The sequence below is a fragment of the Myripristis murdjan genome, chromosome 13 (assembly GCF_902150065.1).
Source record: "Myripristis murdjan chromosome 13, fMyrMur1.1, whole genome shotgun sequence".
Lineage (NCBI taxonomy): Eukaryota > Metazoa > Chordata > Actinopteri > Holocentriformes > Holocentridae > Myripristis > Myripristis murdjan.
The window spans coordinates 12,918,927-12,934,913 of record NC_043992.1 but is presented as its reverse complement, the minus strand read 5'-3'; the positions used below and the strand labels follow the sequence as shown (position 1 = coordinate 12,934,913).

The 15,987-nt window shown below is 40.6% G+C and overlaps 2 protein-coding genes across 2 annotated transcripts; one reads left to right on the top strand and one right to left on the bottom strand.

The window, feature by feature from the left end:
• The first annotated feature begins 812 nt into the window (after positions 1-812).
• Positions 813-6,068, top strand: LOC115370280 (XIAP-associated factor 1). Its single transcript, XM_030067234.1, has 7 exons — positions 813-902; positions 2,642-2,777; positions 2,867-2,923; positions 3,243-3,474; positions 3,572-3,639; positions 5,138-5,371; positions 5,657-6,068. Exons 1-7 carry the CDS (start codon positions 865-867, stop codon positions 5,687-5,689), a joined length of 798 nt encoding a protein of 265 aa, XP_029923094.1. The 5' UTR covers positions 813-864; the 3' UTR covers positions 5,690-6,068.
• A 2,670-nt stretch (positions 6,069-8,738) lies between these two features.
• tekt1 (tektin 1) lies at positions 8,739-15,755 on the bottom strand. Its single transcript, XM_030067302.1, has 8 exons — positions 15,642-15,755; positions 13,720-13,896; positions 13,466-13,631; positions 12,742-12,870; positions 11,736-11,876; positions 10,871-11,096; positions 9,644-9,840; positions 8,739-8,959 (listed from the first exon to the last, which is right to left on the bottom strand). The coding sequence occupies exons 2-8, from the start codon at positions 13,883-13,885 to the stop codon at positions 8,800-8,802; spliced, it is 1,185 nt and encodes a 394-aa protein (XP_029923162.1). The 5' UTR covers positions 13,886-13,896; positions 15,642-15,755; the 3' UTR covers positions 8,739-8,799.
• Positions 15,756-15,987: the final 232 nt, after the last annotated feature.

Here is a 15,987-nt window from a genome sequence, read left to right as displayed (position 1 = left end):
CGACGCGCCGTCCAGCCTCCTTCTTTTCAAACTTTCTCTCTGCTGCATTCAGGTGCTGTCGGAAACATAGCAACTATCACTTGAATGCACACAAACGACCCCACCCGGTAAAAATAAGACAAAAATAAGAGAAAAACGCTTTCTTAAAAAAAAAAAAAAAAAAAAAAAAGTTTAAATACAACCAGGGGACCATAATAATGAATGGTATAGGGTATATATGCAACTTAGAAATTTCATTGATTTCCAAGTGGATGTGATATTTGGGGGGACAGAAAGACAAGAAGTTGTAACAGCAACAGATACATATCCTCCATTCTTTGCATATAATTTGTATGTTGTCACTCGTTTAACTTTTACAGCTGTGTCACATTTTTTGTGCATACATTTAGAGAATATGCAAAAGAAAGCCTACTTTATGCATGCCAATAGAATATATAAAACGATGTCTGCATTGTCTAAATAAAAACTTTTGGATAATTAGAGTAAATCAATTAAAATATTAAGGACACGTTTCAAATGCATTTTCTCTCTTTGTCTTTGGTGCTGCAGCAAATAGCTACATGCACTTTCTTTACACAATTTCTCAACTTGAATAAAAAAAAAAAAAAAAAAAGACACCAAAAACTACTTTTGCCACTTGAATGCATGTACAGAAAGTATGGTGCGGTAGTTCAGTGCAGTTACAGCCCAAACCCACTCTCCACATCTCACCCTCTTGCCCCACCTTGTGACAGATACACATGCTAACAACTGGTGGAATCGATCCATTAATTTCACTTTCTGTTGCGCTAAACTGAAAGTCAAATCAGACACACACGATTAAGTTTCCTCTGCTTCTGGACCACAAGTTCAATATTCCCGTTGATGGACAGCAACGAGGCAACACGCATCTGCGACCAGTGGTGAGACAATAATCTGACTTTAAGAGTTTATTATAGAGCTCAGCTGACAGCCCGGGAGCTGCGTGCCGGTTTGAGGGAAAGTTAAGTAAGACCCTAAACAAAATTCTGGCAGTAGTGTTGTTTTCCGTAGCCTACTGGCAGGCTAGTACACTGACTAGATCAAGACTGAAGACATTTAACAAATAATAAGTAGACAGTCTTCATTTCGGCTCACATACAACTGCACCAAGTAATACGTGCTACAGTAAAAACTTAACTAGAGGATATGTTAACTTTGACTTCGAGTCTGTGAGGTCATCTGTCACTGTGCTCTCACTTTGGTATTATTTTCACAGGGAAAGTCTTTGCACACACACACACAGTGTCACTTTACAAGGACATGGTTGGGTAAATTTAAAATATTCGCAGATGCGTACTTCCGGGGTTAATAGCCCTCAAACGAAACCTGAGAAATGGAAAAAGTAAAGCGAGTTTACGGCCGCAGTCGCCCTGTCAATAATCCACAGCGTCGTTTTCATCGGCCCATGGCCTCGGTGCGACATGCGAGTAGGGACCGTCTCGAAGGTACGCTGCTAAAATGAAGTGTCAAAATTAATTAAAAAATAAAATTGGAAAAAATGAAAGTACTGCCATGGTGAGGTGCTGAGCTGCCAGATATAGTTTTGGTATGCTGTTGGTTGTGCTACAGTGTTAAAATCGAGTTGCATTCATTTTTTAGCATTCATTTTTTTTTAGATTAGTGTCTCTATTCAGTGTCATCCTAACTTTGCAGTGCAGTGAACTATTGATATCATTAACACTAACACTATTTGGTCTGGTTATGACTGCTTAAAGTATACAGCTTCCTAAATGGCTGAATGAAGATCCCATCTGCTACTGCACAATGAACGAAAACTGAAACTTTTGCATACCACTAAAAAAAAAAAAAAAAAAAAAAAGTCAGTCCGAAAAGTCTGAAGCTTGTATTAAAATCTGGCGGCTTTGGAGATCATAGAGGTAAGTGTTTTGTAAAAGTGACAAGTGATATGATAAGTGATCTGTGACGACACAGACAGAAAAGTGATAATAGATATCTGTTGTTTCAGCATGTTGTTGTAATTCCTACCTGTCACCAGTAGATGTCGACAAACGCTCATTAATTATTTAATTGCTTAATACAGTTTCGTTGGACTAGATCTGATTTTTCTCCCCAAATGTGACACAGATCTTTTTTTTTTTTTTTTTTTTTTGCCAGTGTGAATATCAACACACTGAACACACTGAATCTGAAATTTGTTGTAAATATGGGGTCATTTTAGAGATCTGTTCACACTGATGTCAGATACAGGTCACATACAAAGATGAATGTGGACAGGCAAGGTAAAATGATCAGATCTGAGAAAAAAAAAATAGTGACCATAGCCATAGTGGTCCAAATCAGAGTTTTTACTCACTGCTGAGATAAAATTCTGGGTAAAGTGTTAAAGAAGAGTCAGATTTAAAGATTGTGTATGTTAGCATAAAATATTGGCTATGAGCAGCTTCAGTCCAGAAACTTGTATCAAGATCAGTGTCCAAAAAACAATATCAGCGTAACCCTAATCTGATTCTGTTTAGTATGACTCAATTTATGAGGGACTTTAATGTGGCTTTGTGCACTTTCTCTCATAAAAATTACAATAAAGAGAAGACAGAAAAAGAAACTCTCTTTCTCTCTCTCTCTCTCTCTCTCTCTCTCTCTCTCTCTCTCTCTCTCTTAGCAACAAAGAGGTTGCCGAGGCCAACTTCGCCCTGCATGAATCTCACTGCCGCCGCTTCCTGTGCCTCTGTCCTGACTGTGAGGAACCAGTTCCCAAAGAACAACTGGACCAGCACAGACTGGACCAGCACACCCAGGTACAGGCACACACACACACACACACACACACACACACACGTGTCACGTTGGTTGATTGTCTGTGTGAGCTGAATTGTTTCTTTGGTAGGTGAAATGCTCCAGGTGTAACCGGAAGGTGGAGCGTTGCCATCTGATGGATCATGAGGTAAGTTGAGTTCTGCCAGGGTTAATCTACCTGCTCTTTGTGTGTAACACAGTACAGGATACAGTAAATATATTCTGCGTCATAATAATGCATGCAGTTAAGATAATGTTAGAGTGCTCTCTTCCATTTCTTTGCCAACTCCCTTCTTTTTTCATTTCATTTTGTTGTTTGTCCACTTTGTCCGCTTTGCAAAGGGATAGAATTCCTGTGTAGATAAAATGTACAGGTAGATGACGCTGACTGGCAGATAATCCGGCTTTTAATAAAAGGCCGGTATTGACCTCATGCATCAAGTGTCACCTGCCTGTTTGTCTCCCAGGCAGATGAGTGCGAGGAGCGTCTGCAGTGCTGCAAGTTCTGTGAGCTGGAGGTACCGTGGAAGGAGCTGGACGAGCACAGCGCGGCCTGCGGGAGTCGCACCGAGCGCTGCGGGGACTGTGGCCGATACGTCACCCTGAAGGACCAGCTGGAGCACGACAAGATCTGCCCCGCCACTCAGGCCGTCTCGGGTCCGCCACCTTCAGTCAGCGGGGCTCCTGACATGGATAAAGGCACGTGAGCCTCAGCAGAGAGCGCAAACCCCAATACATATCCCAAAGACTTATTTTTGTTTTGTTTTCTTGACTGTGGTGTGTTTTATTGTTACAGGGCAAACACCAGGGACTTGTAGGGGATGTGGGGCCTCCTTCCCAGCTGAGGAGATGGAGGAACATGAGGTATGTCTTTTTCCCAGATTCTCACTTTGTTTTCAGCATCTCATGTGAACCCTGACACAGTATAGGCAGCAGGAAAAAAACAGGAAAACTGTAATGTCCCATTAGAGGGAATCGGAGTTGCATGTATCAGTGTTATATCATTAACGTGATACAAGGACAGACATCGTCTTAGACATAAGGATTGTCTTTTCTTGTTCCTTTTAAAGCTGCATTACAGTAAAGGGACAGAATTTTCTGAACTTATTCGACTGTTGTAGCTGTTGCTTTCTTTGCCTGGACCAAGTTGGTTATCATATCCACATTCAATGAAAACCACCAGTAGTCACCCCGCCAATATCAAAATGATATTGATACCAAAGTATTTTAAAGATATTGTGATATTTGATTTTGTTTCATATTGCCTAGCCCTTGACATTATTGTCCATGGCTTTTTAATGTCCATTCCTTCCTTGCAAACATTTAGATGTTGAATAGATTTGAAACTATGCTGTCAATATCTGTAAATACAGCACCAAACCTAAACTTGAGACAACATCCACAATCCTCCATCGCTACTACTTGCATCTCTTCACTGGCTTCCAGTCCATTTTAGAATTAATTTTAAAATTTTATTGTTTGTTTTTAAAGCACTGATTGGATCAGCTCCACAATATATTTCAGACCTCTTAGCTGTCTACACTCCCTCAAGATGTCTTAGGTCAGCTGATCAGCTCCTCCTTGTTGTCCCAAAGAGTAATTTAAAAACACGAGGTGATCGAGCCTTTTCTGTGGCGGCCCCTAAATTATGGAACGAGCTACCACTAAAAATAAGGTTGTCCCCCACCCTACCTACTTTTAAATCACGTCTTAAAACTTACTTTTATTCATTGGCTTTTAACTCAGCGTGAGAGTTATGTGACCTCTGTTCTTGTGTGATCTCTGTTTCCTGTTTTGTTTTGTTTTTTTTTTTTCCTGTTGTATGACTCTTATCTTCTTTTAAACCTGTTTTTATCTGTATCCTCATTTTAATCCTCTTTTTCTTAACCATTGTGTCTTTTATGGTTAATTACTGTGCAGCACTTTGATAAACTTTTTATGTTTTCGAAATGTGCTATATAAATAAAGTGGTTATGGTTATGGTTATGGCTTTTTAATGTCCATTCCTTCCTTGCAAACATTTAGATGTTGAATAGATGTCGATTTGAAACTATGCTGTCAATATCTGTAAATACAGCACCAAACCTAAACTTGAGACAACATCCACAATCCTCCATCGCTACTACTTGCATCAATTTTTCAAACCAAGACAGGTATCAGTTCAAGACAGATTACAGTTGTTTTAATATGATTTTTTACTGCATCACAACTGTTTCAGAACATAGTGTGAAAATGTTATGCTCATTTGTGTTGTGTCATGTTGTCCTCTGGGTATTGTTTTCACTGAGCCCAAATCCGCTCTTTAGCACTTAGCAGTATGCAGTAACTCAAGTAACGCCTCTGTCTTCATCCCAACAACTAGCTGGAGTGTTTTCCCACAACCAGGTGGGTCTTGGAGGAGGATGAAAAAGAGGAGGAGGAGGGTGATTTCTCCAAGAAGGAGGCCAGGTCTCCACTAAGCAGCTCCTTGAAGGCAGTCTTCCTGTCAAACAGACCCAGCGGGGAGCTCCTGGGTGACAGCAGAGACCCAAACCAGATCAGCACCTGCCCCCACTGTCACCTGGCCCTGCCCCTCCTCACACTACGCTGGCATGAGGTAACTCCCCTGGTGTCCTCTGCTGCAAAACATCACAGACCAGTTTGAAGTTCCAGTTTTTCCAAAGTTACATCTTGGTAATGTCACAGAAGCAACAGGCTATTGAATTGTGCAGAGTGGTGGCATAAAAATTGGTGAAAATGACTTCTCTTAATTTTTTGTGCTTAAACCGATATGCTTTATTTACTTTTAAAGCCATGAACTGCCTTCTCTTTTCTTTGATTCCCTGTAATAGTTCAAGAAAACCCAGTAAGTGTTTGTCTTTCCTTCTTCGTCTGTTTTTAGGTTAAATGCCAAATCCACATCCATTTGAAATGAAGAGGAGATCTACTGAATCTGATTCCACAGACATCTTAGACCACGTTGTCTTGAGAAGGCAATGGATGATCAGTTTTTGGACTTTAGATGGGACTAGATGGGATACTGTACTGTACTAGATGGGATACTTCAGGATGCAGTACTATCATTTGGGGCCTAAAATAGCAAAGTAAAGTTTACAGTTACAGTGTTTCTCCTGTATGTATTTTTTGGTAGTCTTGTACCAAATACAAGCTATAAAGCTGTAGGGATGACCTCACTGTCTGAACCAGTGACCTTACTGTGTGAAGTCAGAAACATCATGTTTGATATTTGTATTTTCATGCTAGATTATATTAAAATCAACAGTGCTGTTTATATATGCAACCTAACCAATTAAAACTGCTCAAAAGTTGTTGTTTTTTAACTCATTACTGGTGACCTCTGGTCTGTTGGAATGAGACACATCACCTGGCCACGGAGAGGTCGACACTCAGCCGCTGATGTGGGCACAAACATTGCAACTTTTACACAGTTTGAATGTTCAAATTTAGAAAATCATTGGCAAATCAAAAAGTCCAAGATGTCCAAGAGGAAAAGGAAGGACCATGGTAGTAGATGGTCCTGATGATGATGATCCTGAAAACAAATCCTGATTTTAATTCAATATTTATGTCAAACAACTTGGCTGCCACTGGTACACATGATTCATGATTGGCACCATCACACCTTCTGATTTTTTAGACATGACTGCCTTACCCACAACTCTGAACTCAACATGGCCTCTTTTCTGTGGCTGCAGCTGAGGTTCACACTCATGTTAAACTCCCTGGTGACTCGCTGGTTTTAGCTGATCAAACGGATGCTCTTGGCCTGACATGGAGCTGTGTTGTCTCACGATCAAGTGTTTGGAGGTGGACCATCTCACATGGGGCCACTCTATATCACCTGCAGATCCATGGTTCACTGCCTGGTCAATGATCTTCAGCCACCTTAGCTAAACTGGTCCCCTAGCCCAAAGGGTGCTGGAGGCAGTGGCTGCCTCCCAGGAGTGTCTCTCCATGGCAAAGGGATCACCGGTCTCAGAGGAATCCCTCTCCACGACCGTGTTTGCATTCAGTTCCCCTGCCCTTCCCTGGACAGATATCACTTGAGAGGCCAGATTTTGAGGATTAAAGAAGGTCAATAAGCTGCTAATTGAAGGGGATGTGTAACTGCAGTTTCCTTGAACAACTGAGAACATTGCAGTGTTGGTTTGTCCAGATTTTAAGTAGACTGAAATATTTCAGCCTCTTTAAGGAGTTCATCCAACCATTCATGTACTTTCACTTCAAAATGTTTCAACATCTGTTTCGGTTCCTTAAAACTGTCAGCACCATACAGGGCTGTGAACTCGAGACAACATCCTGATAACCCAGAGACCAGGAAGCAAGTCAAAAAGCACCAAAAGGCTCTAGGTGCAATTATAGCTCAGGTCATGCTGACTTCTTTAAAAATATTACCATAATGACACAATACCAACACTGTCGACTTTCAGAAAGAGCTTAAATTTGTAATAGTTCAAGAAGTTTTTGCATGTTTTGTTTAAATATACAGCCACTGAACATTTGGACCAAAACCACTGAACCTGCATATTTACAAAGCAAAACCTTTAAAGTTGTGCATATATGGAAGAGGCCTTGGTGGATTGCCACATATTCACAAGACAAAGACCTCATATGATTTTTGCCACGTGTCAGTCAGCCAGCATGTAAGTTCAGAAGGCCAGATCTTCAAATGTATTAGTTGGAGGCCATGAAATCCAAAAAAAAAAAAAATCTTCCAATTACATGCCTACATAGATTTTTTTCTTTTTTTACATTTTTTATCTGCTCTTCTTGATATGTGTAATCGACCTTTCCTCTAGTGCCATCAACAGCTAAACTTTTTAACCTTGCACATTAACATCTCATGAACTCTTTTAGCATTACCATGACATTTGGTTACATTTAGTGATGGTATGTGTTCAAACTGAGTAGAAATTCTCTGTCCTCTGGCTCATTGTCTCAATCTGCCTATAATCCTTGTCGGTGCAACCCAGTCTAAGTGTAGCTTTAACTTGCAGTCCGTTTCCTCTCCACCACTCTTGTCATCGAATAACTGGAAGTACGTTTTTTGGTACATTTTTAGTGATGTAATGAAGTAAAAACACAGTGATAACCCACCTTTATATTTACAGAAGAGAGTTTACCAAACTTTTCAGTCTGACATTTATTAACCCTTGTGACATAAATTCATAGTGCACATGTAGCACTGAACTGAGCTGTATTAAGACAGTTGCTCCATAAAAGCATTAAGTCATTGATTTTTGTTTTTACTGGTGGATGTTTTCCTTGTGATGATCACTAAATGCAGGTAATAGTTTAGCCTCTCTTTCCTTTATGTCTCATTCTCAATTATGCATCATCTTTGTGTCTTCTCAGGTCTATTACTACATCAACACATGTGAGACTGAGGAGGAGGAGGCTCAGCGGGATGAGATTTTTTTGCAGATGCTGACAGCTTATCAACACTGAGCTGCACTGTTATGTTGTCAAGTACCCCACATTCAGAAATGAACAAGCAAGGCAGGAGTGGGCCCTCTTTTCACACAGGGCGACAGCTTTCACAGACAAACACAAAAACACTCTGTGCAACCTGTTCGCTGCCAAATCTCCATGATCCCACAAAGACAAATAACCCTCTTATCTTCTTTGTAGATTACCTTGAAGTACAGCACTTGTGCTTGATCTAGAAAACAGACATCTGAGGACACCTGAGACTAATAAAGACTTGTTTTAGATCCCTTTGTGGTATCCAATTTAGTCATCAACACACTTACTGATGAATCAAACTAACCTTGATGCACACAGAATATGTTCATTGTGAGAACTGCTTTTAACTCATCTGTCACTGGCAGCAACTTCCTGTGTTTTACACATTATTGGATGAAAAATTGGAAATGCTTTTATATTTTGCTGAATTGAGACATAAAAATAAGAAAAAATGCATGAAAATGAGAAGCAGATTGCCAAATATTTCTGCACTGACTTTATTTAAACTGGAGGAACCAAAATGCAGGGAAACGTATTCGCTTCCCGCTGGCGGTGCACTCAGAAGTTGTGAATGACGATGGGCACTCGGAGCTGGGCGCAGACCACCTCGTCGATGTAGAGGGAGCTGGATTTGATGCCGATGTTTTCCTGCAGCTCCACCTGGCAGCGATTCAGGTTCCTCTGCTCCACCTGTGACTGGGCTGCTGCCTCTTGCATTCTGACGGCACAGGGAGGAATGCACAGTCACCCATCGTCAGTTATAACATCATATAATAAAGCTGTAAATCTGGTGGAAAAGCAGGACACGATTCTCTTGGACTATAGACATGTTTCACAGCAGCCATTTTGACATGAAATAGCAGTGTAAACACGTGATACCAATAACATGGATTAAGGTTCTGTTCCATTCAGGTCAAACAGAGCCGGCGTCCTCATACTGTTCATGTCAGCTCACTGGAAACACTCTGAAATGGAACTGAACCTTAAGAAGTATCATCAGTAATGCCTGTGTTTACCTGCTATTTCACATCAAAATGGCTGCTGTGAAGAAAGTCAACAAGGAATACATAAATGTTTCAAGTTCCATTCATTTTGCAGATCATGTACTGCATGCAGGCTCCAAATTCACAAATTTAGTTCATTCATGTCCTTGTAAATCTCTCCTCATCAACATCACATTGTATGTCCCGCAACACGGGAGAGGCCTCGTCATCTCCTACAATCTTCTGCTCAAATGTCCCCAAATCCAGGGGACATCTGACTGAGTAACCAAAACTCTGACATGTTGAGACTGTCATGTGCATCATGTTTAAATACCCTACTTGCTATTTTCCTCTTTAACTTTTTCCAACTTTCTCTTTGCTGTACTCTGTATGAAGCTGCTGCTGTACATTGGTCTTACCTGCTGATGTGCCGGCGGAGCTGCTGGACCTCGGAGAGCAGCTGGCACTGGGCCGGGTCGTGGCATCGCTCTTTGACAGGCCTCCGGCTGCGGGTGGACAGCCGGCTCTCGGCCACCCTCAGCAGAATCTGTTTATCAGCAATGGCCACCTGGAGAGAGCCCATGTTCTTCTGCTGGCTGGCAGACTCCGTCAGAATCTGGGTGGGTGGAGGTCACACCACGTAAAGGTCAGGCAGCATTTTTAAAAGCACTTTTTTTATTCTGTTTTTGAGTAGCTGGGTGGCAAGTGAGTCACCTCTACCATATGGAACAACAGAAATTAGAAATCACATCCTCAATATTTACTTTGATAGACTCTGCCACGTCATATGCTCAAGTCTCAAAAATAAAACCTGCATGGGTCACAGGTGGACAGTGCGTAATGTCTTTTTCTGTACCAAGAGTCTGACCTGCAGATTCACTGTTGCTCTACAAAAATGTTTGGAAAATCCTGCTCATGTATGAGCGATTTGGGATGCACAGCCTTCTCTGACCAATATGGATTTTTGACAGCAGTTACCAAAATGACTGTGATTCCATATATTTCATTTAAGTTTTTAAAAAGTGTTCATTGTTTCCCTTGAATTGTATGCTTGTCACAAAAACCTCTGAAATTCCTTTTAGACTATCATAGGTCACTGAAACAGTGATAAGAATAAAAATGTTTCTTTAAAACCCATGTAATTTTCTTTTTTCTGTCTTTCTTCCACCCATTTTGAGTAATTTTTACTTTTTATTTTATGGCCTTTTTATTTCCCTGTCTTTTTGTAATTTTGTCAAGGCATCATGGTCATTTTCTTGTATTATTTCCTTTTTTGGCTAATTTTATGGTAATTTTCAGGTATTTGACATTTAAATACAGAATGCTTTTGAACAAAATTACATGAATTTGTTCAGGCTTGAGGGAGATATGCTGTATTTATGCATAACCATTTCAAATCCAAGCAAAATGTTTGGTTAGAATGAATTCAGCTTAACAGCAACACCTCAATGACATCAAATCAGGTTACCAACAAGTCTGAGTGGTTATACATCTGACTTTAAATAAAAATCCAATATTGACATTAGTCTGACCCTGATCCACCTCCTTCTGATTCGAACATCTGTCTCCAGCTTTCTGACTCAGTCTGTTGTCATTTCTTACTGCCTCTAAAAGCTAAAAATGGACTCGGCAGTGATCTCGCCTACCTTGGTCAGCTGATCCTCCATCTGGCTCTTGGCGTTCTTGATCTCCTGGACGTTGAACTGAAAGGCTGCTGTGGTGGCCTGCAGCTGTCTCCGCAGGTCTGCGGCCGTCTGCTCCAGGACAGAGTCCACCAGCGTTCGCAGGAACAGAGAGTTGGTCTTCTCCTGCTCCGCCTTGGCCATGTTGATGTCTGAGAAGCTCTCCCACTCCTCCGGACTCACCACCATGCTGGGGGAGAGAGACACTCCAGGCTGAGCAAGCTACTGGTAGAGACAAGATATTCAATACCATTGCCACCTATCATTTCATGTTAGGTTAGCATAAATACTTGAAATCTATGGGAGTCATTAGTCTTTCTCTGACAAAGTGGAGAAACAAGTCTTACAGCAGATCTGAAGCTGAAGCTCGATTTTTCATTTTTTTTTTTTTTTCAAATATGTTGTTTCAGGAGATGTTAGATTGTGGAACTGAAACCACTGAACACATTTATCCTCCCGTCTGTTACAATGATCCACGCACTGCTGAAGGTAAAAAAAAAAAGAGCTACCATAAATTAACTTCTCCTAAAACAACTCTCGTTTGTTTTGCTTTTTTTATTCTAACACCTGTGTTTATTGTGAATATTGTCCGTTTCTTTATAACTATATTTTCAGACTCTCCACACCTGAGTAGGAACCATCAAGAGAAAGACTGAGTGCTGATGCATGTTGAAGAGAGTGGGGGAATTCAATCATGAGGTGAGAGGCACATGACTGCCCCCCTCTGGACAAAGGCAGGCAGTGCCGGCAGTCTGAACTTTGAAAAGGCAGTCCACACGAGAACATGAACCATGATGTAAGAGTAAAGGATCAGAGACACCAGGCTCACCTGGGCAGAGTGGTGGTGGCAGACCTCTGCACGGTGTTGAGGGAGTGGTTGGTTATCAGTGCGCAGGAGTCATCAATGCACTGAGCCTCAAACTTTCCCTTCAGATCCTTCTCCAGATGGTACTGGGCTGACCGGTTCAGCCTGAGATACACATATAGCACACACACACACACACACACACACATACACACCAACACATAAACACACACATCAGTGTCTGAGGTGCCGTGAAATGAAGAATGGTCTATTTTGTTATATACAGCAAATCAAGATTTCTAGTTTTATTGCCTTGAAACTTCAAATAAAACCCCAAAATGTGATTGTGAAATGTGATTTTTTTTTTTTTTTTTTTTACTTTCATTTGACCAAACCAGCAAAATCAGGACAAAAATTATTTCTCGGAGTGTCATGATGATAGATGCACATTTTTAACACTATTTTGTGATATAGTAAATATACTGACAATTCAATAGTGAAATATCACTGTGTATATATGGTGTATATAGGTAGACTTTTACATATGCTCTATGTAATATTTCTGTATTAAGTGTTGTAATATTTGTAGCATCAGTGCACATATTGAGACATACTTTTTTTTTTTTTTACAAATTTCTATGGCATATTTTTTTTCTATTTCTGATTTCTAAATCCTCTTAGATAAGTCTCTAAAATTTGAATTTAGCTGTTTTCAAGGGTGTGAGCTCCCTCAAATTTCACAATGACCTCATGTGTGCCCTTTTCTTTAGGTCAGTCCACAGAGTTTTAATTGGATTGAAGTCCAGGCTGCAAATATCCATCCCAGGACCCTGCGCTCCTTTGTTGTTTCAGCCAGTGTGCTGCCATGTTGAGAGCTGAAGGAGTTTCCTCTCAGTTTTTGTTGCAAAAGCAACACCATGCAAACTTTTACCCTGATTTTGTTGTTTACTATATCCAGATGAAAATGAAAAATTTGTGTAATTTCATGTCCTTCCAGGTCTCAGATCAGTAAAGACAGAGATGTGCCCACCGAATCTGTTCAGTGATCTGCTCCAGTGTGTGCTGCAGCAGAGAGGCTACTCCCTCAACAGCCTCCCGCTCTCTGAGCAGCTCTCTGTCCACCTCGTCATGCTGCCTCTCAGAGGGCGAGCGCCTCATCCTGCAGGACACAGAGAGCACACACACACACACATACACACACACACACACACACACACAAACGGTCGGTTATCTGCCTCTCCCCCTGCCTGTGAATTATTTTCATTTCATTTACCCTTTATTTAGTCAGATGACCTCACTCACATTAAACTTTTTTTTTTAATCAACTGTAAACAAAACATGTTCCTGAAAAATGCCCAAAAAAGCAACACTGAAAAAATATGCATTATTAAAAGCAAGTAGAAACATTGTAGGAATGGACAAAATCAAATATCACAATATCAATATTGCACCAATATTGTGGAGATGATTATTGGTGTCTTCATAAAATATTTACACAATGAGATTTTTAATAAATATTATTATCATTTTTGAATATGTAATAAGTAAGTGGGTAGAGGCCTATAATAGAACAGCTACAACACAAAGGTAAGCACAGAAAATAATATCACTGAACTATAATGTAGCCTTTAAAATCAGGAAAAGACAACATTTAGGCCAAATGTATTGCCCTATAATCCTTTTTCTGTTCCATTCATAATCTGGATAGATGCATATGATATACTGTATTTCCCTCCTTGTTGCTGCAGCCTGACCTCTCCTCCAGACAGAGGTTGGTGACTCTCAGCGGCTCTGCACAGGCCTGCAGGGCCTTCTCCACCCGGCTCTTGAACGTTACGAGGGAGTCGATCTCCACGATAATCTCCTCCAGCTTCTGCTCCAGCTCTTTCCTCAAGAACTGGATGTCTCGGATCCGCTGATCTAAAAGCAACATTAAAAAAAATAAATTAAAAAATACTAGCCACTGACAAAATCGACTTGTGTAAGATTCTTGCATGTAATTTCTTACCCAGTCGCTTGTTGGCATCTTGCTGCAAGCGCTGGGCTGCCTTGTCACTTTCCCAGATCAGCTTCTTGCTCTCCGCCGTGAGAAGCTCGGAGTGGGTCTGCATCCTCTCAATGTTCTCCAGGTTTGGCCCGGTGGCCCACAGAGGACCACTGTCCAGGAGAGACATCGTTCTCCTCACTGAAAACATGCAGGGAGGAAGGAACGACACGGAGGGATAAATGGATGGATGGATTAACTTGAAATCAGCTGAAGTGACTCTGATTAGATCAGTTAAAACCAGGATTTTATTTTATTTATGTCAATTAACTAGACAGACCCCTATATTTTGGTTTATCCCTTAAATTACACCAGAGTTGTCAATTGTTGTGTTTGAAAATATTAATTAAAAAAAAAATCCACTTTCTCTTTCTTTTCTCCTTTCTTTAGTTTTGTATTTTTTCCCCTTTAAATTCTTCTATTTGTTTTCACTGACTTTCAGTGGTTTCATTTATGTAAGTATAATATTAGGCTACTTGTGCCTTTGTTTGCATGCTGAAAGTATTTTTATAGTGAACTTTTTTGTCTTTAGAAATACACCAATAAATAAATAAAGTTCATTTTGAGAACTTCTCGATGAAGTTCATGGGGAAAAGAGAGAAAAAAATAGGGAAAAAGAAAAAAGAAAAAAAGAAGGCCATAGAAGTAGAAAAGGCCAACAAGCAAACTGCAGGACTGGACAGAGTGTGGCCTCTTCATCCATAAAACATCCATCTCCGTTACCCAGGGCTGTGGGATGATGGATCAGGTGGCAGGAGGCACCGCCTCTTACAAAAAATAAACATCAGCTGTCACTTCTTCATTAAAACAAAGGGAAAATGTCTTCTCGCTGAAACAAGGTAAAGTGTGTTCAAAAGACATGACTGAGTGGTGCAGCTTCATGCTATGAGGTTGTGGTCAGAATATGGATACACTGACTGACTGATTTATATTCTTTATTGCCATTGATGTTATATCTCTAACATATGCAGCCAGTTTTACACCATTCAGTTGGGGACATCAGTGCACAGAGGACCCCCTCATAAAGACAGACACCTGACTCTAGTCTTCTTCTGTGTAGCTCCACCACTAACAGCTTACACTGCCACCTGTTGGCGAGTGCAGTGCGTCTATGAGACTTTTAAACAAGAAATCAACATGTTAAATAAAAGGATTCTTGCAGGTATTACAAAATAATATCACCTTATAGCTGCCACATCAGGCCAGGAGGCAATTTATCAAAGGGATAACACAACAGACCTAAAGATACAGAGCTTATTTCCACTGTGGTCCTTACAATGGTAGTGTGTGTGTGTGTGTGTGTGGAGAGATACATAGAGAGTTCTGAAATAGATAACATAGAAAACATTCAGATTAGTAATCAGACTGGACATTAGGCTACTCATCCATAGCATCCATGTTGTGGTCTAAGGAGGCTACTTTGACATTTGTTCAGACTTTGACTTTCTGAACTGCTATGAGAAAAATGCATCATGTATTTTAGATAGGATAACTCATATCTAGACTAACTGCTTTGACTGTGAGTGGAGGTAGATTGTCATTATTTGCCCACAGTCCAAATAAAAATGAAATTAGACTTTCATTTTGCCAGATAACCCCCCATATCACAACACACAAACACACACACACACAGAGAGAGAGAGAGAGAGAGAGAGAGAGAGAGAGAGAGAGAGAGAGAGAGAGAGAGAGAGAGAGAGAGAGAGAGAGAGAGAGAAAAGTGAACATTATTTTCAGATTATGCCCAACACTTTTGTCGTTAGGTCACCACGGAGCAGATATCCCGTTGACGTCAGGCTAACTTTAGCCAACGAGGCTAACAGCGCTGACAGAAGAAAACCACACAGAGACTACACCAGGATAAATGTATGTATTTTCCGTTACTGTACCTGTTCTCCTGGGCTGTGAAACCCCCTGATTTGCTTCTGCTTTGATGTTATTGTTGTTTCAGCTGCAGCTTCTCCACGCCGCTCCAGCTGACCGGAACTAAACAAGTGGTTGCTATGGTGACAGCGGCTACGTGAGCTTTACCTCTACAGAAATTAAATGGGAGCTCCGCTATGGTCCAATTGTTATTTATTTATTGATTGATTTATTTTCAGCGATAGCTTTGTATTGAAGCTGTTCGTAGATATATTGCGTATCTAAAATGACCGTGTTCATGCAATTACCTTCAAAATAGAGAGTGCTATTTAATCTCTTAAAACAATTTACACTCAGTGGCCACTTTATTAG

What these genes read in the sequence shown, in the direction of transcription:
- LOC115370280 (XM_030067234.1), top strand. Translation starts at nt 865, where the DNA reads ATGGACAGCAACGAGGCAACACGCATCTGCGACCAGTG. An exon ending in GCCATCTGATGGATCATGAG is followed by an intron (nt 2,924 to 3,242) that starts GTAAGTTGAGTT and finishes TTTGTCTCCCAG; the next exon opens with GCAGATGAGTGCGAGGAGCG. An exon ending in AGGAGATGGAGGAACATGAG is followed by an intron (nt 3,640 to 5,137) that starts GTATGTCTTTTT and finishes CCCAACAACTAG; the next exon opens with CTGGAGTGTTTTCCCACAAC.
- tekt1 (XM_030067302.1), bottom strand. Translation starts at nt 13,885, where the DNA reads ATGTCTCTCCTGGACAGTGGTCCTCTGTGGGCCACCGGGCCAAACCTG. An exon ending in GCCACCACCACTCTGCCCAG is followed by an intron (nt 11,097 to 11,735) that starts GTGAGCCTGGTG and finishes TCTCTCCCCCAG; the next exon opens with CATGGTGGTGAGTCCGGAGG. An exon ending in CTCCGCCGGCACATCAGCAG is followed by an intron (nt 8,960 to 9,643) that starts GTAAGACCAATG and finishes CTGTGCCGTCAG; the next exon opens with AATGCAAGAGGCAGCAGCCC.